The following is a 23,059-nucleotide window of genomic DNA, read 5'->3' as shown; positions in this document are numbered from 1 at the left end:
CCTGCCGCTTCCACAGCTCGGAGAGCACTGAAACCGGTTTCGCGGCAAAGCTTAGCGTCCCCCCCACCTACTCCATGTGGCCCGCTCCCACTCCGACTACTAGGAGCGGTGCGGGAAATTCAATTGCATTACTTTCGGAATGTACCCTGTATGTTGCAATTTTCTTCTCTGTGGAAATCGTTCCTGTGTCTTGTTGGGTAGTCATGGCACTCATTATTTAAAGAAGAAAATTGGGAGTGAGATTTGAAAAAGTAGATAGTTTCGTAGATGTATAAAGATGGAAGCAACATTATTTGAAATTCATTGAAAATTTCCCTGCAGGGCTCTCTTGGTGCAGCCCCTTTCATTATTCTTAATGCTCGTATTTTAATAATGAATGACCGGTTTGTCAGCCTTGAATTTCCCGGAAATAAGACACCATACCGCTATAGACTATGCATAAGAGCATAATAAGCACATGTTACTGTTTTTTCACTGCAGCAGTTTTTCAGCCTTCTGAGTATATAGCAGCATTTACTTGGCTTTTTATTGGGCAATTCAATATGTTTATCCCACTTTAGATGCTCATCTAACCAGATACCTAAAAATTTTGTGTTTGAAATTTGTAAAATCTTCTGTTCACCAAGTTCAAAACTATATTGGGCTTTTCTTTATTCGATACATGGCTGAAATTCATCCATACTGTTTTTTTCTCATTTACAAATAAACATTTATCTCGAAACCATTTTACTGCTTCTTCTTTTGTTATTTCTACTTTGTGTTGCAAATCAGTCTTATTCTGAGCTTTAATAAAAAGACTTGTATCGTCCACACACAATGCAGCATTAGCTAGTGTTAAACAGTTTGGTTTAGGTCATTTATGAAAATCAAGAAGACGAGGGGTCCCAGCATGGAAGCATGTGGCACTCCATTACTAACTTTCTTACATTCTGAAAAGTAAGAGGTTCCTTTGCGAACTATTTCTACTTTCTTGTATCTGTCTGACAGGTATGATTTAAACCAGCTGTGAACAGTACCACGTACAGCATAGCAATATAATTTCTCAAGCAATAATTCGTGATCAATAACATCAAATGCCTTTGATAAATCTAAAAACTCCCCACAGTTTACTTCGTTATGATCTATAGAGATCAGAGAAGTGTTATGAAATTATATACAGGGGTTTCAGTTGACCTATTTTTTCTGAAGCCATTTTGCTCACTGACTAATATTCTACTTGTGTTCAGGAAAGCGGAGAGTCTTTCATGTATTATTCTTTCAATAACTTTTGAGGAGGAAGATATCAAGGATCTGGGTCTGAAGTTTTTTACATCATGAGGATCACCATTTTTATATAATGGTTTTATTATTGACAGCTTTCGGGAAGTGCCAGTGCTGAAAGAGGCATTAATTATGTCTACAAGGGGACGAGCAATATTTATGCTGTGTTTAAGTACTTTATCTGGAATGCCATCAGTCAGTGTCACTAAAAGCCTCTCGTAAGCACTTATTAAATTTCTCATTACACTGTAATATATGTATGGTTTCACATGTCACAAAACGTTAAAATGTTTCTTCATCCATTCTCAAATAGGTGGATCAGTCATCTTTTTCCAGTTTTAGCTCGTTGATAAGATTAACGTATGAGTGTGACGCACGGTTTACAAGCCAGTGCTTTGTCCACTTTTTTCGTTGTGACCTCTTTCTTTTCAACTTTCGAAATAATACCCGTAGACTGCAAAATTGCTTTATAAGCAGATTTACTCAATTTGGCCATAACCTCTATACTATTGCCCGACAAATTCAACACTGAGCAAAACTGTACCTACAGTCGGAACGTGTAAATGCAAAGTAAAAGGCGCAGACACTGGTTGCGAATCTAGACTGCACAGACAAATCGGGAAATGTAAAGGCACTTTTAGAAATTAGAATAACTTGTTGCCTTTTGCTGAATGCCTACTACAATTCGATGGAGCACGCTAGAATATTGACGAAAACAGCAACAATCAGACATTGCAATCCGCCAATATACATCACTTCCCGTGTTTTGCTGTCGGAACACTCTTGTATGCGTACACAAGACTGGTCTAGCCTTGCTGGAAATTATATTCTGCCGAAATCACACGAGACTTGGAATTAAGGTCGACCTCAGTGGTATCGATAGTGGAATGAATGGACGTCTGTATGAAAACATGGACTCATGTAAACTTTACACAACCGCAAAATAACGATGAAAATTTAATTTGTAGACCTTTTGTGTTTGTTGTTTTGTTCGACTCAGGTTTTGTGCTGCAAATGGTTAAAGTTCCTGTGAAGTCGGATCATCGTTTGTGTGATGGCAAATATTTATGAAGCTCTTCAAAGTGTGTAATGTGATGAAATTTGTAATTTTTTCCAGTGGGTACTCGTATATCAAATACCTTTTCATGATTTATTTTCAGACATGAATTTTGATGGCCAAGCTGTACAGTTTCTCCTCGAGTCTCAAGGTTTATCAAGCGATTTCACATCCGACGCTATTGGAACACAGAAAGTTACAAGTTAGTACACTAGTTTCAATACCAAATCGTAGCTTCAGATTCTCATCTAATGCTTAAGCCCTATTAGCCACTTCCAAGTTCTCTCATATTTAGTAAAGTTCGTTCTTCATTTTTGCATTCAAATAAAATGTGCTGTAAATCCCATCATGAAGGAGAACCATTAGAGATGTGGATCGAGTCAAGTTGCATATTAACAGGCAGTAGCATCCACTACAGGGTACGTCGATAAACTACACAAATAACCTAGTCAGTGTCCCACAATTATCATTTATCCACAGCTGCCATTAGCCGTCTGAGAATCTTGGAATTGTATGAAGTAAAATTTTTTAGTGCTGCATTCTGGTAAAATGAGAAAATAACAATAAAACAACTAAGCTATTGTCAGTTACTGAGAAGATTACATTCTTGATGCACACAGCTATTTAATAAAGTACTATGCATGCAGTGAAGTGTAAGAACAACTACGCTACATTGGTCCATTCATTGTGTTGGATCGTTTTAGTAAGGAGTCCTCCATATCTACTTCTTCCTCGTGTCATTCCATACCAGAGCAGGTTAGCGTGATAATCATTATGTGGTGATATTGGTGATAGAAGATTCCCCCTCTCCCTCATAAGGAATTTGTGTACCCCACCTGTCTGCACACTATAGGTAGCAGCACTGTATTCTCCTAGTTATATGGGAAACCGGCACTTGTTGTTAACCTACCATCTGCCTCCCAAATCCCAGAAACTAAATACTACCATGTGCAACTATCTTGGCAGGCTAAAGAGTTATTTTTACAGGATAAATTCAGATTTTACTTTGCCCAGAACGCATTTTCTATGTCCACTGTATAAATTAGGTATATTTAAAACTGTTTTGGTAAAACCTTCTACTCAGTACCATAATTACAGTGAAATAAATAATGCTACATCTTGTTTACTGGCACGCTGTATCTAATTTGATTCCATTTTAAGGCTGTATGTAGTTTTATTTATTTATTTAGTCCTTCAAATCCTATATGTATAGAATATATACAAGGATATTGGACATGGTTAGGTATTTACAAGATAAAAATACAGTTTGTATTGCAATGCTAAGGACTAGATAGTCAGGTAATTTAGCACAGATTCTTAAATACAACAAACATCACAGGCAACATACAAAGTAGAATATTAATAATCCGTCTTTATTTTTGTTGTTTGGCTTTTATATATTCTGTCAGACTGTAAAAGCAATGATCAATTAAATATGCCTTTACTTCAGCCTTTAAAACTACAGAGTTTACCTATTGATTTAATATGTTTAGGTAGATTATTGAAAATCTTTATCCCAGTATGTAGTGTGCCTTTTTGGCACAGTGATGTTCTCACCTGTTTCACATGAAGGTCAGATTTTTGCCTTGTATTGTGTGCATGTATATCTTCATTTTTTAATAAGATATCTGTGTGTCTATCAATATATTGTTTGATGAAAACTGATGTTTCGTAGATAAAAATGCAAGGAAGAGGAAGAACTGACAGTTTTTTGAATATGGGTCTGCACGATTTCGTATTGTTTACCCCTTCAATAATTCTTAGTATTCTCTTTTGCACCCTGAAAAGTTTAATATTTGTTGTTGTATTGCCCCAGAAGATTATGCCATATTTAATTACAGAATGCACATAGGAGTAGTATACATTTAACAGGCTGCTTTGCTGTAACAAGTTTTTAAGATCCCTATCATGTAACAGGTTTTGCTTAGTTTTCTTTGCAAATATTCAATATGTACCTCCCATTTTGTGTTGTTCTGGAGCCAGAGTCCCAGAAATTTAGTGCTGTTAACACTTTCAAGAACTCTGTCCCTGAGTTCTATTTCTATGTTTGCGTGGTGTCTTCCTTTTACATCATAGAAGTTCAGTGCTACTGTCTTTTCTTTGTTTATAATTAGCTTGTTGTAGCCGAACCACTGTTCTACACTGTTCATTGTTTGTATAGCGGAGTCTTTTAGTTTTTCTTCTGTTTTACCACTAATAAGGAAGCTTGTATCGTCTGCAAATTTGAGGGTAGTGTGGCAATACTTGTTGTACATAAGATTATTGACATAGAGGAGAAACAGAATGTGACCTAATACTGATCCTTGAGGGACACCATATTTCACATTTTCATATCCTGAATAGAAGTAGCTGATTTTGTTATGGTCAGTATATTGCACTTCAACCACCTGTTTGCGACCACATAGGTATGTCTTGAGCCACTCATTCATTGGATATACCTCTAATTCCTAACTGGTCAAGCTTCTGCAGTAGGGCATTATGGTCAATGACGTCAAAAGCTTTAGATAAATCAAGACATATGCCTGTCACAAACTCACTTGCATCCAGTTTACCATAGATTTCATTAAGAAATTGAAATATTGCACTTTCAGTTGAATAGCCTTTCCTGAAGCCATGTTGTAAAGGAGATAGAATTTTATTTTTATTTAGGAAATCAGACAATCTCTTATAAAAAACGTTTTCTAAAATTTTAGAAAATATAGGCAGTAGGGCTATTGGTCTATAATTTGAAACACATTCTGGATTTCCTTTTTTGAACAGTGGTTTCAGCTTTGCTGTTTTCAAGCATGAGTGGAAGGTTCCTGATGCCAGTGAGCTGTTGCACAAATGTGTCAAGGGTTCAGCTAAGGCAAGACAGCATTTTTTAATAATTGCATCTGGTATTCCATCAATTCCACATGAGTACCCTGTTTTCAAGGTTTTTATAACTGATAAAATTTCTTCAGAATTTGTGGGTGAAAGGAACAAAGATGTAGACACATTTCTCACTCTATTGCATGATGGAGGTGATATTTTGTTGTGTTCTTCCAGTCCACTCACCAACTGTTCACTTACGTTTGCAAAATATTTGTTGAAGTTCCCTGCAATTTCTGTTGGGCAACATAAGTTCATATTTTTATATTGTTTAGTTTCACTTGTTGTTTGATTTTTTATAATTTCCCATAAAGCTTTAGATTTGTTTTTTGAATTTTCAATGTATTTGTCATTTGCCATTGTTTTAGCTTTTCTTACAACATTTTTGAGGATCCTCTTGTAATTATTCAGGTACAAATGAAATTCAGGAGGCATGTTCTGTGTCTTTGCTATAGTGTGTTATCTTCTTTTCTCTGCACAAGATATTCTAATACCTGTTGTAATCCATTTGTTCTTTTTGAAGTTAGGTTGACATTTTTGCTTTTTTAATGGAAATGCAGCTTCAAAGTATGACATGAAGATTTCCATGAATTTTTCAAACTTTTTGTTAGTATTTTCACAAGTATACACTTCATACCAAGTTTCTTCACTTAGTCTCAGTACAAAAAGGTTTATTCGTTTGTTAGTGAATTTCCTTGCTTCTTTTACAAGTTCCTCTTTCTCAGTTGTTTCACTTAGGGTGTGCAAAGCAATAAACTGTGCATAGTGATCACTGAAGCCAGTTTTAAGATTTCCGGCACAGAAATTGTTATTTACATTTGTGTGTATTAATATCTGATCAATTGTTGTACTAGTTGTTGGTGTAACTCTTGTAGGAGAGTCAGTGGTGGTTTTTATGTTATATGTTTCCAGTAGGGTCATCAAGCTTTGTTGGTCTTTTGAGATTTCTTGAAAATCTATATTAAAATCTCCACATATGATCACTGTTTTGTTGAAGTTTTTTATAGTATTTAAAGCTGCTTCTAGTTGGTGACAGAAATCAGTTAAGTTCCCATCAGGGCTCCTATATACACAGATGATTATTAATTTTAATTGCTTTTCTTTCTTTGTTGATGAATAATGCTTCCCCATCTGTGCCCGATGTATCACTGTCTGAAGATGCTGAGGAAGAATTTTACATGTGCTATAGGCACAGACTGATGTACAGTTAAATGTATGGTTTCAGTAAATGTTTATGTTGAAGATTGTTTAGTTTGTCAACTATTTTTCTGGTACATGTTGAAGCAGCAGCAGACTTGAATACAGCTAAGACAAAGTATGAAAGGTGCAATGAAAGCATATTGATTTTGAAAGCTGAAAATTAACAGTGATTGCACAATTCATAGTTCTATATAATCTTACAGATTACTACAATTTATGTCCATAGTTCTGTTTATGAACTACATTGACTTTCACTCCTCTGGCAGTAAATGTTTTTACCATTTGAATAAACTTCTTTCAGTAGCTCATCAGATCTAAGAAACTGCTCTCCCATACGATGACATGGCATCTTTCACAAATAATTTTCATTTTCTCTCAGAAACAAAAATGATTAGTCAGGATATTTAAGCCAAAGAGCTACATTTAACTTGCATAAAGCTTTTGTCTCTAAACAATTCTCATTTGTGAACTGTTTTATCAAAAATTATATTTCAGAATCCTTTCATCACTTTTCAAACTACGGGAAATCTGGGACGGAATAACAATATGATTTAGGATTGATTGCTATCATCACATATTAAGGCATTGAGTAGCAGACAGGCATATGTAAAAGTAGGCCCAGACTGTTCGATTAGCAATCAGCCAAGGTCTGTAAAACACACACGCACACATGGCCACTGTTGTCTCTGGGCACTGAGGCCTAGTGGTCTGAGCTGAGGTAGGTAACAGATTTACAGAAGAGGTGGGGAGGCGAGGATTAGCAGGATAGGGCTTGGGGATGTGTCAGGGACTGGATGGTTTAATAGCAAAATTTGGAAAATGCTGATGAAGCTAAGGCTATTGCACTCTCGGTTCAAAACAGAGTGCTTAAATGACAAGCAGAAGTTTTAGAGATTTGTCGATCTGTAAAAAAATCAATGTGTGAGGCACGCGATTACCATCTCCTTATATTAGCAAAACTCTGAGAACCCAAGAAAATTCTTGTACTATATAAAATTGCTAAGCTTGTTGATCAGTCTGGAATGGCAGTAAAAGAAAGCTGAAATTACAAATTTCATATTTAACGATTCCTACATTGTGCAAACATACTGTCATTTGACCGTCACACAGACTCCCATATGAAGGGCAAAGTAATAGGCGTCTCTGGCATAGACAAGCAACTGAAAGAGTTGAAAACAGATAAGTTGCCAGGTCCATATGGAATCCCAATTTGGTTTTAAACAACATTGACACCTTACTTTGCTTGCATTTATAGTGAATCTCTTGCCCAGTTCAAAATTTCAAATGACTGGAAAAAAGCACGGCTGAATTCTTTGTATAAGAAGGGAAAAAGTTGGGACCTGCAAAATTACAGATCAGTATCCTTAACAGGGGGACTGACTCTGATTCGGATTGTTATATGGTAAGAGTGAAATGCAAGCACTGCATAGCTGTCTATAGATCCAGAGGGAAGGGAAAAGCTCCACAAAGATATAGTGTTTCCAAATTGAAAGAGGAGGGGGTACCCGAAAAGTATGAAACAGAACTGTAGAATAAGTGTGAGGCTAAACAAAGCCAAGCTCTGAAAAGCATCGAAGGGAAGTGGAGTATGATTAAAGAGGCTCTACAAGAAACTGCAGAAAAAGTTCGAGGTTTAGAAGAAAGAGTGAAAAGGGCAGGATGGTATGATGAATATTGTAAAAAGGCAGTGGAAGAGAGGAAGAGCCAAGGAAGAAAGTGATAAACAGGGCAACCAGATGTAATACAAAAGAATTGATGAAAGAGGCAGATAGGATTTGCAGAAGAAAGAAATGAGAATTAGAGCGGAGGTGGATTATGGAGCTAGAAGAAGACTGTAATGATCAAGAAGTAAGAAAATTGTACAAGAGCGTTCAGGAACTGAAGAAAGGCTTCCAACCACATACGGTATTCTGCAGAGATCAAGAAGGAAATTTTGTAGGAGGAGAAGAACAGGTTTTAGACCAATGGGTTGAATATTCCAGTGAGCTGCTGAATGTCACTACAGAAAGAGTAGTTCTCGAAGAAAATGAAACAGTGTGTGAGCAACCGTGGCGGAATGTTACTCAGGATGAAAGACCTGTACCTATACCAACAATAGAGGAAGTTAGGAAAGCAGTTAAAAGCATTAGGAATAATAAGGCTCAATTTAAAAACAACATTTCAGCAGAGATGATCAGGGGTGGAGGTGAACACCTAACAGGATTGGTACATCAGCTGATAGTGGAAATATGGGAAAAGGAAGAGATTAAATTACAGTATGTGTTATTTTTGCGAAGTACAGAAGTGTATAGTGTATTTGTTATTAATGTTCTGTGGTTGTGTGTATTAGATATTTTCAGTGTGTTATATGCAGTACATCACATTTGTGCAACATTTTAAAGAGAAACATAGGAGAAAGTGTAGGCCTTTGTGTAATTTATGTATAGAATACTGTCTTTTAATTTTGTTACTGTTGATTAATTATTGTAATACAGTAACAGGAATGAAGTTGTGTCATTTATAAATTGTATACTATACAGTAAGTTTTTATCTCATTCATTATCCAAGACCATGTCCGACATTATTGAACAATTTACATTCTTGCTATTTGTATCTTCACTTATTAAAGGTTTTTAAATTTTGTTGGTATTTTTTTTTTTTTTTTTGCTGCACATATTGCATAAACATAAAAAATACCTCATCAGTCCCTCTCCAAAAATACTGTAAGTGTACTGTATTCGTGCTACTTTTTGAAGTATTAACTCTGTGCTAGCCTAAGATTAACAGATACAGTTTTTTTTATATATATCAAGAAACAAAGCAAATAAATGGTTCAAATGGCTCTAAGCACTATGGGACTTAACATCTGAGGTCATCAGTCCCCTAGACTTAGAACTACTTAAACCTAACTAACCTAAGGGCATCACACACATCCCTGCCCGAGGGAGGATTTGAACCTGCGAGCATAGCAGCAGTGTGGTCCAGGACTGAAGCGCCTAGAACTGCTCGGCCACAGCAGCCACCAACAAAGTAAAAATCCAGTTTGTGTGATTATCAGCTATAACAACTGTAAACCTTCAGTTCTTTTGACATTATTGTAAATGGTTTTGACTTTATGTACAAAAATTTATTTCTTGAGTGATCATCTATTAGAGCTTGTTTGCATCAGTCCACACAAAGATACCTTTTGCTCCGCCACACACCGTTGGGTGGCTTGCGGTGTATAAATGTAGATGTAGATGTAGAACTCGTAAAGTTGGAAGGCTAATGTTGTCCATCTACTTTCTAAGCACATAATATGTGGAGAACCAATAGTTCCCATATAATAATATCATTAGACATATCTTCCTGAAAAGCTTCCATTCTGTCAAATATTAAATGTCGTAATCTTCTTTGCCACAAGTTTAACAGTTGATATGGACTTGGCTTTAACGAAATAATTATTTGGTTGCTTCAATTTGTACATACTATTATCATTTATTGCTATTGCAACAGTCTTTTCCTTATTGTTACTTAAAAATGATGGCTTGTCTCTGATCCACCATCTTACATAAAGTGAATTCATATTTAACTATGGTACGTGATGTTTTAATTTTTGTCTTTTTTTCCATCAACTTGTGCATCAGTGTGTGTGTGTCATCAATTCCTTCTGTAGGTAAATTCTGTCAGTTGACCAGTACCGATTGTGAAGTTATCATCCATCTACTTAAATTCATTCTGAAGCACCAGAATAAATGTTCTGGCCATTATACAGGGTGTTACAAAAAGGTACGGCCAAACTTTCAGGAAACATTCCTCACACACAAATAAATAAAAGATGTTATGTGGACATGTGTCTGGAAACCCTTAATTTCCATGTTAGAGCTCATTTTAGTTTCGTCAGTATGTACTGTACTTGCTCGATTCACTGCCAGTCACCCAATTGGAGAAAGGTACTGTTGACTTTGGTGCTTGTGTTAACATGCGACTCATTGCTCTACAGTACTAGCATCAAGAACTTCAGTACATAGCATCAACAGGTTAGTGTTAATCACGAACGTGATTTTGCAGTTGGTTTACAAATGCAGAGTTGGCAGATGTATGATGTATGGATTAGCACTGGGCAATAGCCGTGGCGCGGTATGTTTGTATCGAGACAGATTTCCAGAACGAAGGTGTCCCGACAGGAAGACGTTCGAAGCAATTGATCGGCATCTTAGGGAGCACGGAACATTCCAGCCTATGACTCGCAACTGGGGAAGACCTAGAATGACGAGGACACTTGCAATGGACGAGGCAATTCTTCATGCAGTTGACGATAACCCTAATGTCAGCGTCAGAGAAGTTGGTTGATAGGTTCATGGGAATTACGCCGGATAATATTGTAGAAACCGCACAATATTTCAGCGAGACAACTGCCCGCCATCTTCAGGTGCTACTGTCGCGTCGCTGAGAAGCTCGCCAAGCTCGCCAATTTATGTGCATATAAATTGGCGAGCTTCTCAGCGACGCGACAGTAGCACCTGAAGATGGCGGGCAGTTGTCTCGCTGAAATATTGTGCGGTTTCTACAATATTATCTGGTGTAATTCCCGTGAACCTATCAAGCAGATGCAGCACCGGGAAAGCCTCAAACAGCACGTCAGAGAAGTTGCTGCTGTACAAGGTAACTTTGACCACGTCACTGTATGGAGAGTGCTACGGGAGAACCAGTTGTTTCCACACCATGTACAGCATGTGCAGGCACTATCAGCACCTGATTGGCCTCCATGGGTACACTTCTGCAAATGGTTCATCCAACAATGCGTCAATCCTCATTTCAGTGCAAATGTTCTCTTTACGGATGAGGCTGCATTCCAACGTGATCAAATTCTAAATTTTCACAATCAGCATGTGTGGGCTGATGAGAATCCACATGCAATTGTGCAATCATATCATCAACACAGCTTTTCTGTGAATGTTTGGGCAGGCATTGTTGGTGATGTCTTGATTGGGCCCCATGTTCTTCCACCTATTCTCAATGGAGCACGTTATCATGATTTCATATGGGGTACTCTACCTGTGCTGCTAGAACATGTGCCTTTACAAGTACAATACAACATGTGGTTCATGCACGATGGAACTCCTGTACATTTCAGTTGAAGTGTTCGTACGCTTCTCAACAACAGATTCGGTGACCGATGGATCGGTAGAGGCGGACCAATTCCATCGCCTCTACGCTCTCCTGACCTCAACCCTCTTGACTTTCATTTATGGGGGCATTTGAAAGACCTTGTCTATGCAACCCCTGTACCAAATGTAGAGACTCTTCGTGCTCGTATGTTGGATGGCTGTCATACAGTATGTCATTCTCCAAGGCTGCATCAGCGCATCAGGGATTCCATGCGATTGAGGGTGTATGCATGTATCCTCGCTAACGGAGGACATTTTGAACATTTCCTGTAACAAAGTGTTTGAAGTCACGCTGGTATGTTCTGTTGCTGTGTGTTTTCATTCCATGATTATTGTGATTTGAAGAGAAGTAATAAAATGAGCTCTAACATGGAAAGTAAGCATTTCCGGACACATGTCAACATAATATATTTTCTTTCTTGGTGTGTGAGGAATGTTTCCTGAAAGTTTGGCCTCACCTTTTTGTAACACCCTGTATATGGCTTTACCTGCTGCAGTGAAGAATGTCTTGTAATTCCCTTCTGATTATTTGCTATTTCCCTTGTTTTTGCTACATCAGTTTCTTGCAGTGTCACCATACTTATTACAGTTGTAGCTTCTTAGTCCCTTGTGGGAATTGCACACAAAATTTATCTTTCTTGTTCAGCTGAAGAACTGTGTCACTATTGACAGACTAGCAGTTCTTTTTGTACTTCACTTCCTGCAACAGTTTAATCTCCAGTTATTGGTAAGTTGGAATTTTGGAGACTCGTGATCATATCTTTGTAGTCATCTGGTAACAGTGACAATAAAATGCATGTTACCCACTCATCTTTCACTTCAAAATTCAAAGCAGTTAACTTATAAGTGGAAATTATTGTGGATACATATTCTTCTACTGTTGTACAGTTTCCCAACTGTACAGTTCTCCAGTCCCCTATTGTGGGAATATAGACAGCAAACTAATTTTTCTGTGAAATCTTGAGTCTTCATATACCTGTTTTCATTTTTCCTGGGCTTCTTTTGCAGTTCTATTTCGCAGGTGCGTGGCAGTTGCTGGATCGAGTGACAGTATTATTTTTGCCCAGCACCACATACTTCCAGCTTGTCCTTTACATGTCCGGCAGATGTATTCCCATAACTTTTCTTGTTGAAGATATTTGTCATTGCAAACACATGAATTGTAGTTCTTTCTTCCTTTCAAATTTGTAAATAGTAATGAATTTAATGTCATAATTCCAGCTTCGAACAGATAACTGAATTTAGTTATTTGTGATTTCATAATTTTTAGCAAACAGCATTTAAAGGGCGGACTAAGTAAACTGGGCCCATATCATGTTGTTTTTTGCTTTAATATTCAACAAAGCGATCATGGTTTGTAGTAGCACAAAAACACGTTTTGACACACACACACACACACACACACACACACACACACACACACACCCACACACACACACACACACACACACACACACACAATACTTGGAATATGCGCATAGGAACAAGAAGAAAGGACATGCATAGAATTAGTGGCAAAGGACAATATATCAGCAGAAAAAAATGAAATAATTTTTTGGCTGGGGACCCCATCTGGCGTTGTTCAGCCACATAATGGAAGTCAGAATATTGGACACCGCTTAAGCGAGTTGTGCATCAATAATGATGATGACAACGCAACACCCAATCCCCAAGGGGACAAGATCTCTGACGTGAATGGGAATGAAATCTGGGCCCTCCTGTGGCAGTTATCCATACTGACACTAGGCTACAGAGGCAGATTATATCAGCAGAAGCATAGATTATCATTTATAACAAGATCTACAATATTGTAATAAGCTATGTTTCTGGCCACATTCTCACAGCCAAGAATACGTTTTTGAACTAAGAAATGTTCTGTGTACAACAATGTTGGGAAAGACAAATTGCTACTTACCATAAAGAAGACATGTTAAGTTCCAGACAGGCACAATTGAAAGCCACTTACATAAAGCTTTCAATCACAGCCTTCATCAGTGAAAAAGAGACACACACCATTCATACAGACATAAAGGCACACATGGTTGCCAACTAAAGCATGTCGGGCCATAATGCACATGGGATACCAGCAGCAATCTGGAGGAGCAGGGAACAGGAAGGGATTGTAGTGTGTGGATGGGGAAAAGAGACAAATGCTGTCTGGTAGAGTGTTGCTAGGATGCCAACAGGTGCAGCGTCAGGAGGTTGCGGGGTAGGGAGGTGAGGGGAGAAGGGAGCAGAAAAGGAGAGGATCAGGGAAAGACGGGTGGTTGCATTTGCAGACAGTGGCAAATAAACAGGGTGGGAGATGAGAATGGGAAAGAGATGATAGGATAAAGAGTATGGAAACTGTTGGGTGGAGGGTGTGGGGACAGTAGTTACCATAAATTATCTATTTTCTATAGGAGTGTTATTAAAAGGTCATCAAAAAAACTTTTTTCAGTGAACAGTGAATAAACTCTGAGGTCAAACCTCAGTTTGTTAGCTGGTTAAGAAAATATTACTGCAACATATGCAAAAAATCTTTTGATTTGTCAGGTGTGAGAATCAGCCTGAAATATCTCATTCTAAAGGGGAAGCGCGCTTGAGTTTTCTTAAAATAAAAAAGAAGATCAACTCCCTTGAAAACTTTTCAAGTGCATCTGCAAGTGCACCAAGATTCTAGACAGTTGCGGGAATCATTTTGTGCAAGGGACATTGTTAGAGAAGCTTAAGCAATAATGGCCTTGAAAGATGTTAATGAGAAGTTTTTATTGAACTTGTGTTCAGATGCTGGAGAGACATTCAAACTGTTGTTTCCAGATAGTTCACTTGCTTTTATCTTCAAACTGAGTGCAACAAAGCGCAAATATATGATCGACTATGGACTTGCTGCCTACTTTTCTCATGGCCATAAAAATAAGCTGCATCAGTCTGATGACTTTGCCCTATGTTTTCATGTGACATTAAATAAAATTTTAAAGATGAATCAGATGGATATCTTTGTGAAGCTTTTTGATATCAGTAGAAGTAAAGTTTTGTCTGGACAAAAATTGTAAATCCTTAGAAAAAGTAAGGAGAAGTAATGTGGAAGCCACCACAGAATGTTTAACGGTTGTGTATCAGTAGCCACCAGCATGGGTGCATGTTGATCACAACAACAGACATGCCATTGGATTGCAAAGCAAGAGTAGCAGAGCACAGCAGTAAATGGCACCACACAGTGATAAATGTGTAGCTAGTGGGGCTATTTCACCTCACTAGGTTGAGTCTCTTGTTATTGGTGGTGTAACAAGGTGCTGGAATTTAGTGAAAGAAATAGGCACAGGAGGCATTTAAATAAGTCTGGATTTTAAGGCAGGGAGCACTTCGCGCCACCAGAAACTGGTCGTACCACCACAACGCCAGAGCTATGTCGGACAACAAGAATCTCCAGGAACCGCATGGTTTTGGGACTGGACTGCAGCTGCCACCAACAGTGAGTCCTTCATGAGACTTGGTATCAAAGCCCTGCTGACCTGCCATCCTCGCCTGTTGCCATGGGCACCGAAATCCTAGTAGGACCTGACACTGTAGTGCCAGCTGCTGTCCGACTCCTGTCTGAGGGCAGTGGGTCGAACTCTGGGCAGTCTCCACATGCCGGCACTGTGGCCACGTGCAAAACCGAGGAGCCATTCCCTGAGTGTAACGCCCTCACTCCACGACAAGTAGCATTGCTGAAGGTGACAGCCGTGGCTTCCAAAGGCCGCCGGCCTCAGCAGTTCGAGGCATCTGCTGAGCAGCTATGGGTGGAAGCCACTACCCGTTCATCAGCACCAGCAAGGGGGCAATGAGTAGAGGCATGCCTGCCCTGCTATGTCTTGTACTGAACTCAGTAAAAGCCACTTTTAACTGTCCACAGCATTTCACCTTGAACCACCAGACTATCATCTCCACTCACTCATCCTCCCAGCATGCACAGCAGGCTGCGTGTTTTGTAAAGTGTTTTAACAGCATGTTTTTAAGCACACCTACTTCACAGGTTTTACTTGATAATTTTATTGTAGGAATACAACTATTAGATCCAAAAACATTTTTCAAATTTCCACAGACAAACAAAAAAACTCATTAACATTGAAGTTTCCAGAATGAGATTTTCACTCTGAAGCGGAGTGTGCGCTGATATGAAACTTCCTGGCAGATTAAAACTGTGTGCCCGACCGAGACTCGAACTCAGGACCTTTGCCTTTTGCGGGCAAGTGCTCTACCATCTGAGCTACCGAAGCATGACTCACGCCTGGTCTCACAGCTTTACTTCTGCCAGTATCTCGTCTCCTACCTTCCAAACTTTACAGAAGCTCTTCTGCGAGAGCGCACAGTTTTAATCTGCCAGGAAGTTTCATAACATTGAAGTTTCTGGGTTTCTTTTTGTTAATGGGGAGAGATAAGCTCTGCTTTGCAAGTGGTGTGTGGGTAATTGTTTTGCAAAATACATATATTTTCGATGATCCGCCTTCCAACTGTGCAGAATATACTGAAATGAGAAAGTATTGTTTCCTTTAAAATACTGAACCACTCAATGGTAGAAAATGTGTCACACCTTGACAGAGTTTTGATAATTTTGAGTGATTTATTAACTAAATTTGAAGCCACTGAGAAATATTTCAGCACAAACAAAAGACTTTTTAATAAATTAAAACTGGTATTTTTCAAAACTGTTTCTTTAGAATGTACATCATTTTCAGAATGTTTCAAACTACAATTTGACTATTTGTCTCTGATTTGCGAATTATTGTACATAACTTGTTGAAGAAGATTATTAAGAATGATAAAATACCATTTTGTGTAAGTTTCTCAACATTGGAGGCTAAATAATCTGTAACCAAGTGAGACAAGGAAAATTGAGGGTTAACATATTTTAGAATCATTTTACACTGCTAATGGAATGTCTGACATAATGTTGAAAAAAAACCAAAGCCCATTACATTAATCTTTGCTGTGAAGCACATACCATTTTGGAACAAAATTTTAAAACTTATTTACATAAAATCAAGTTATTCTTCAATACTAGATTACTTTTATTCATATTTAATGATGAGGAATGAAAAACACCAGGAGCTTTGGCAAGTTATTAAACTGAGTTTAGTCTTTTCACATGAAAGTGCAACAGCAGAGATTGATTTTTGGATAAATAGAAATTTTGTTGGTAACAGTCAGAACAAGTTTAGTTGCCCAAAGAACAGTAGAAAATGCAGCAAGATTACATCAAAGAATGAAGATTATACGGTTTACCCAAATGCTGTTGACCAATGGTAGTTAACCACAGATGATGTGAAGAAAAACTGCAAAGAGCCAAGAAAAACCCAAAAAGAAGAGAGTAGAAGAAGGAAATTTTCTTTGGAAGTAAAAAGAAACTTGAGGAACTGAGAACAGTTGAGAACCTCGAATTTTTGATAGGAGAAGAAAACAACCAAACACTGAAATGCTACAGAAGAAAAAAAAAAAGTAATAATGAAATCTCACATAGTGCAGTTATTTTGCATATTTCAGCCTGCTTTAACATATTTATCATAGAGTAGGTGATGTGTGATGTTACTGCTAGTAATAATTTAGAACTGTCTAGGAATGAAAAATATGCTTTTTACTATTTATTCTATGTTGGCATCTCTCTGACTTACATTTTATAATATACTATGTTAAAAATCAGTGTAAAAAAATAATAGTAAAAGGAGAGCATTAGACAGTTATGAGGATGGTAAAAGCCAACAAATAAGAAACTTTTCTCTTAGAAGGTAAGTAAAAGTTTGTATGTTAAAAGCGGAGGGCCAAAGAAAAGTTTTTTATTTAATTGTGGAAAGTCAGGAAAATCAATACAAGAATAAAAGTATGAACCATGTTAAGATTTTGGATTGCAAGCCAGTATGGCAGATCATATAAGAAACATATTATGTGATTTGGATTAATACTAACCATAAATGAAGGCTAAAGGCTGGAAATAATGTACAGAATGTCTAAAAGAAAATATAATAGAAAGAGTAGCTGGAAATGAGATGGGGATGGGATACTTGGGAGAAGAATTTAATGGAGCACTGAAGGACTGAAGTGGAAACAGGGCCCCTGGAGAAGAAGGTATCCCCCTCGAAATAACTGAGATCCTTGGGAGAAGCAGCTACAAAGCTATTCCACTTGATGTGCAAAATTTCTTCAGTTTAAAGAAGAATGTAATTATTTGAATTCCAAAGACGGCAGGTGCTGAAAGATACCAATACTGCGAAACCCCTATTTTACATTTTCATGCAGTCTAATCAAAAATGCAAATTTGTGGAAAGTACAGAATTGAGAAAAATGTTAAAGCCTCCAAAATATGAGCAAAAACACGTTGAATTGACATATTTGATTAAAAATTGCAATACTCTCTAATACTTTGTGTAAAATCTGTCTAAGTGAAGGAAATCAAATATACAATACAATACAATGCTTACGCAACAATTTCTGGCATTGAATTTCACCAGCTCTTAAAAAAACAGCAAGTAAAAACTCACAAAAAAGTGATATTGTAACTGGGAACAAGGTAGTCAAACTGTTTTCCAGTACACGATGACTACAAATTATACGTTCAAAACACACATTTTTGAGAGATCATCCTTTGTGCTTACCCATAAAAAATGAAAAACTGATGAACATGTTGTATTAAACCAAAAACATCACCGTGGTTAATCCATAAGCGTAAATGCAGACATCTGCTTAATGACATACTTCGTCATGATTGCTGCTATTGTTTAATGCTTTCTTATGAGCTGCACTTCATATGGTCATCACCATCAAAATGTCATTTTAGCCTTGATGAGAGAAACAGACATGAAAAAAATGAGTTTTTCCCCCAATTGACGTTACAAGCTTATTAGAAGTTGGCTCAGTGAGTTTCTGTATACTGTGTAAAATGTAAATCTGAAAGAATGCTCAGGTTTGCTTCATGCCCTCTACCACTACTGCAAAGCTTTATGATATAGTGTGTGGTTCAGAGTATATACATGAGCAGTGTAGGTAGTTGTTGCAACTGTATTGTGTCAGATTTGAACACAAAAATCTTTAAAATTTGCTATCGCAAAACCCTCCTCCTATTTCCATGTGTCATATCTGTATAGCACGTCATCTGCTTGAAAAGCATCTTTCCAGCACTTCACAAAATGCGTTCACACCTACCTGCACTCCCTTTGCTGAAGGGCCACTCCCCCTCTCCATGCATCCAGTAGGTGAGCTCATTTTACTACATGTGGTAGTGTGTTGCGGTGGCTGCACTGGCTGTTGGGTGACTTAACAAGTCACCAACCAATAAGAGTCGGAAATGGGTGACGTTTCCTCAATTATGACCGAGCATATTCTTTGAGTCTCAGTGTTTGAATTTAAAAGGTTGACAATTGATATTGTTGCTGAATACAATACATCGGAAATACATGCAAAAAGATGAGACTGAGTTATAAGTGGCACGAGAAATTGTGGAGGCTGGGCCCCTACATCACATATTGGCTCAGTCTGGAGCACTTCCCAGACTGTCTTGTTTTTCCATTACCGCTGCAACCTAGCAGTAGTTCTGTCATAACTGTGCGATGAAGCTAAATGTTACAAGGTGTGTTGGCAACACCAATTGTGGATTACATAAGCATTTCCTCCCTCATTTCACCCCTCCCCTGAAATATTGCCTTAATTCCACCACCACCTGTGGTGCAAACCATCCATCTTTTGAGCTAAGTATAACTTGCTCAGTCACATCAAATGTCAATAGGATGAAAACGGGACGAAGTCAAGCGAAATGTTGCACAAGAACTTAGAATTGAGGTAAACCTTACAAGGAAGATCTTATGGGTTTTCCGCAGGTGCTACCAATTTATGGTGTAGAGTCGGGAAAAACATAAAATTGCGGAATGTAAAATCGAGATTCCACTGTATTACTAAACCATTGGTTTGATAAATTGTAGTCGCAATATAATGACACAATTTGTTTACAGAAGAACTGAAAAGCTGCCAGAAGCTGACCTCAGGAAATTTATTTTTGTCGCTGACAAAACACCAAACTCTTATTGGAGAAGGCAAATGAAACCCTAACAAACATTTATGATTGGGCGGTATATAATGAGTTGACATTCAACATCAAGAAAACGATCAGTATGCACTTCAGCGTAAAGATGAAAACAGCTCTGTTACTTGATGTGTGAAACAGATTTTGTAATGAACATGAAGTTTTTAGAGGTGAATATTGATTGGCAGTTAACTTGGAATGGACATTGGCAAAAAGAATGTCATCAACATGTTGTCTTAAGATTTGAGCAGCATTTTTTTTTTTTACAACCAACAACTTGGTGACTCCCAACGCACATGCAGCTTTTAGCTATGCGGTTCTTTTCTGGGTATCAAAGATACAAATCATGGACACAATTTTTAAATTGCAAAAAAGGGTGAAGGCAATAATAACTAAAGTAGAAGTTGGCCTCATTATAAAGAACTATTTAAAAAACTGGGTATTGTTACTGCACTAAGCGAGTACATCTACCAGTATGTTGTTCAAATCAGGGTAAACATTACTGAGTATTTGACTAATATTCTGTACATAATCATGGAACTGGAAACTTATGTTTACCAAGGAAAAACAAATGGAAAATTCAAAACAGCTTTTTCTATCAGGGAATGAAATTGTATAATAAATTGCCCAAAGAGATGAAAAAGTTCGTTAAAATACCTTTTGTTTCAAAAGCTAGCTGGAACATTCTTCATAAGTAATTTATACAAAGCAATTAAATATTAGTTAGAAGAGTCAACATAGTGATTAATAATGAAAGGGTACCAATATGGCGTCCTGTCAGATTACAGTTAATTAGATCATTTGCACAATAAATCATACTAGTGTGAAGTTACAATACAAATTAATTTTTAAATATGCCTATGTGCTGAACATTTATGTTTTTTTAATGTACAGATGTTATTTAGTAATTCCTATCCATCTCTTTTCACACATTACAATAATAGAAATTCTTCTACGGGATGAAGTTGTCAAGAATAAACTTTTTTAGTTTGTTTTTCAAACTTTATTTGGGTGTTTCTTATACATTTTGTGTTACAGGGTAATTTATCAAAAAATTCAGTTATGGCATTGTGCACCCCGTTTTGTGCCGAAAACAACCTTAATGTGGAGTAATGTATGTCATTTTTCCTTCTGGTATTGTAATTATGTATACAATTGTTCCTTTTGAACTGCAGTGGATTATTTGCAACAAACTGCATGGGGGAGTAAATATGCTTTACAGCAGTAGTCATAATACCCAGTTCCTTAATCAGATGTCTCAAGACTATCATGGGTGAGCAACACATTTATTCTTACAGATCATTTTTGAGCAATGAAGATTTTATTTGTTTAAGATGAGTTACTCCAGAAGATTATTCTATATGAGATTATTGTATGAAAATATGCAAAATATGTCTCTCGCCATGAATTACAGTGATTGTAAGGACAACTGTGGCTGAACTAAATAGTTTTAGGAGTTCCAAACTGTGCTTTTTCCAGTTTAAATTCTTATCAGTATGGACACCAACAGTTTTCAGGTTTCCGCCCTTTTTATTACTTCTGTAATATGTATTACACTTATTATTGGTGTAGTACCCCTAGATGTGAAGAACTGAATATGTTGTTCTTTTTGAAATTGAGGGTGAGACGTTTACAGAAAACCAGTCAATGATTCTTCAACATTTGCCATTTCTTCTGTTGCTTTATGTGTGCTTGAATTGATTACGATAATAGTGTCATCAGGGAAAAAAAAAACTAATTCTGCTTGTTGTATATTAGATACAAGATCATTCACATTTATGAGGAACAATAGTGGACGTAAGATTGAGCCTTGGAGAACTACATTTGTGATTTCTCACTTGTCTGAATAATGTCCCTGGACTAAATTGCTTGAGGTACTGAGTATAACTTTCTGCACTATTTTCATTAGGTAAGACATTATCTGTTCATTGGGTATACTGTCAGTTCCAGGAAACTTTAGTTTATTTGTAAAAATATTGTGATTGACAAATTTGATTGTCTTAGATAACTACACGTAGATACTGTGCCACACTAACCAATACTATGCCATACTAACCAGCACTATTTTGTTACTTAATGCTTCCAAACTTTGGTAAGTAAACATGTAAGTGGCATTCTCAGTAGAGGAAGTCTTCTAAATTCCAAACTGTTATTTATTGATGAAATTATCATTGTTCAGATGAGATACTATTCTGGAATACGTCGTCATCTCAAAATGTTTAGAAAATGTCAGCAGTAAATAGGTTGGTAATTACTGACATCTGTCCTATAACCTTTCTTAAACAGGGGTTTGACAATGGCATATTTTAGTATTTCAGTGTCACAGATAAATGTATTGAGTTAGTGATGCACTGCATATTTCGGATAAGACAGAGTTTATTGTATGGGAACTAATCTTTAGTACTCCATTAGAAACACCACCATGAGCTTTTATTTTTGAGAGAATAATATAACTTCTGTAATTTCAGAATGAAATGTTTATGGTGGTGGTATAATGAAATTTTGTGAGAGTTGCCTTTGCAACATGCTGTTGTGTGCCTAGACATTCTACTCAATTTAAGAAATGTTTAACTACACGTAGATACTGTGCCACACTACACGTAGATACTGTGCCACACTAACCAAAACTATGCCATACTAACCAGCACTATTTTGTTACTTAATGCTTCCAAACTTTGGTAAGTAAACATGTAAGTGGCATTCTCAGTAGAGGAAGTCTTCTAAATTCCAAACTGTTATTTATTGATGAAATTATCATTGTTCAGATGAGATACTATTCTGGAATACGTCGTCATCTCAAAATGTTTAGAAAATGTCAGCAGTAAATAGGTTGGTAATTACTGACATCTGTCCTATAACCTTTCTTAAACAGGGGTTTGACAATGGCATATTTCAGTATTTCAGTGTCACAGATAAATGTATTGAGTTAGTGATGCACTGCATATTTCGGATAAGACAGAGTTTATTGTATGGGAACTAATCTTTAGTACTCCATTAGAAACACCACCATGAGCTTTTATTTTTGAGAGAATAATATAACTTCTGTAATTTCAGAATGAAATGTTTGTGGTGGTGGTATAATGAAATTTTGTGAGAGTTGCCTTTGCAACATGCTGTTGTGTGCCTAGACATTCTACTCAATTTAAGAAATGATTATTAAATATATTTGCTACCTGTGACTCATCATTTGCAGCCATTCCATTCAGTTCAATAGTAATGTTGTACAGTTCTGTTGCTGGTTGTCTTGTCTGTCTTTTCACTACATTCTGTGTAGCCTAAGAGTTATGTCAGAATTACTGATTACTGACATGATGTGCATGTATCTCGATTTTTAAAGACTTTTCTTAATTGTGAGTAGTTCTTGTAGCATACAACTAGTGCAGAATGCCTGTGTGTTCTGTCTTACCAAAAGATACATTTCCCTTTTCATTCACAAGATATTTTAATCGCTCAAGTGATCCATGGTTTTTTACATGGCTATTTAATGTACTTTCTGTTGAGCTTATGCAGAGGGCTATGTATCTCCAA

General features: G+C 37.2%; 1 protein-coding gene across 1 annotated transcript in view; it reads left to right on the top strand.

Moving 5' to 3' along the window:
• The first annotated feature begins 1,617 nt into the window (after window positions 1–1,617).
• Window positions 1,618–23,059, top strand: part of LOC126272406 (zinc finger protein 761-like) — a 348,537-nt gene continuing 327,095 nt past the window's right edge. Inside the window, exons 1-2 of the mRNA XM_049975234.1 lie at window positions 1,618–2,342; window positions 2,421–2,519. Coding sequence (XP_049831191.1) covers window positions 2,315–2,342; window positions 2,421–2,519 — 127 coding nt within the window. The 5' untranslated portion in view covers window positions 1,618–2,314. The remainder of the gene's footprint in view (window positions 2,343–2,420; window positions 2,520–23,059) is intronic.

Source organism: Schistocerca gregaria, chromosome 5, assembly GCF_023897955.1.
Source record: "Schistocerca gregaria isolate iqSchGreg1 chromosome 5, iqSchGreg1.2, whole genome shotgun sequence".
In the NCBI taxonomy this organism is placed as follows: Eukaryota; Metazoa; Arthropoda; class Insecta; order Orthoptera; family Acrididae; genus Schistocerca; species Schistocerca gregaria.
This window is presented reverse-complemented; position numbering and strand designations above follow the sequence as displayed.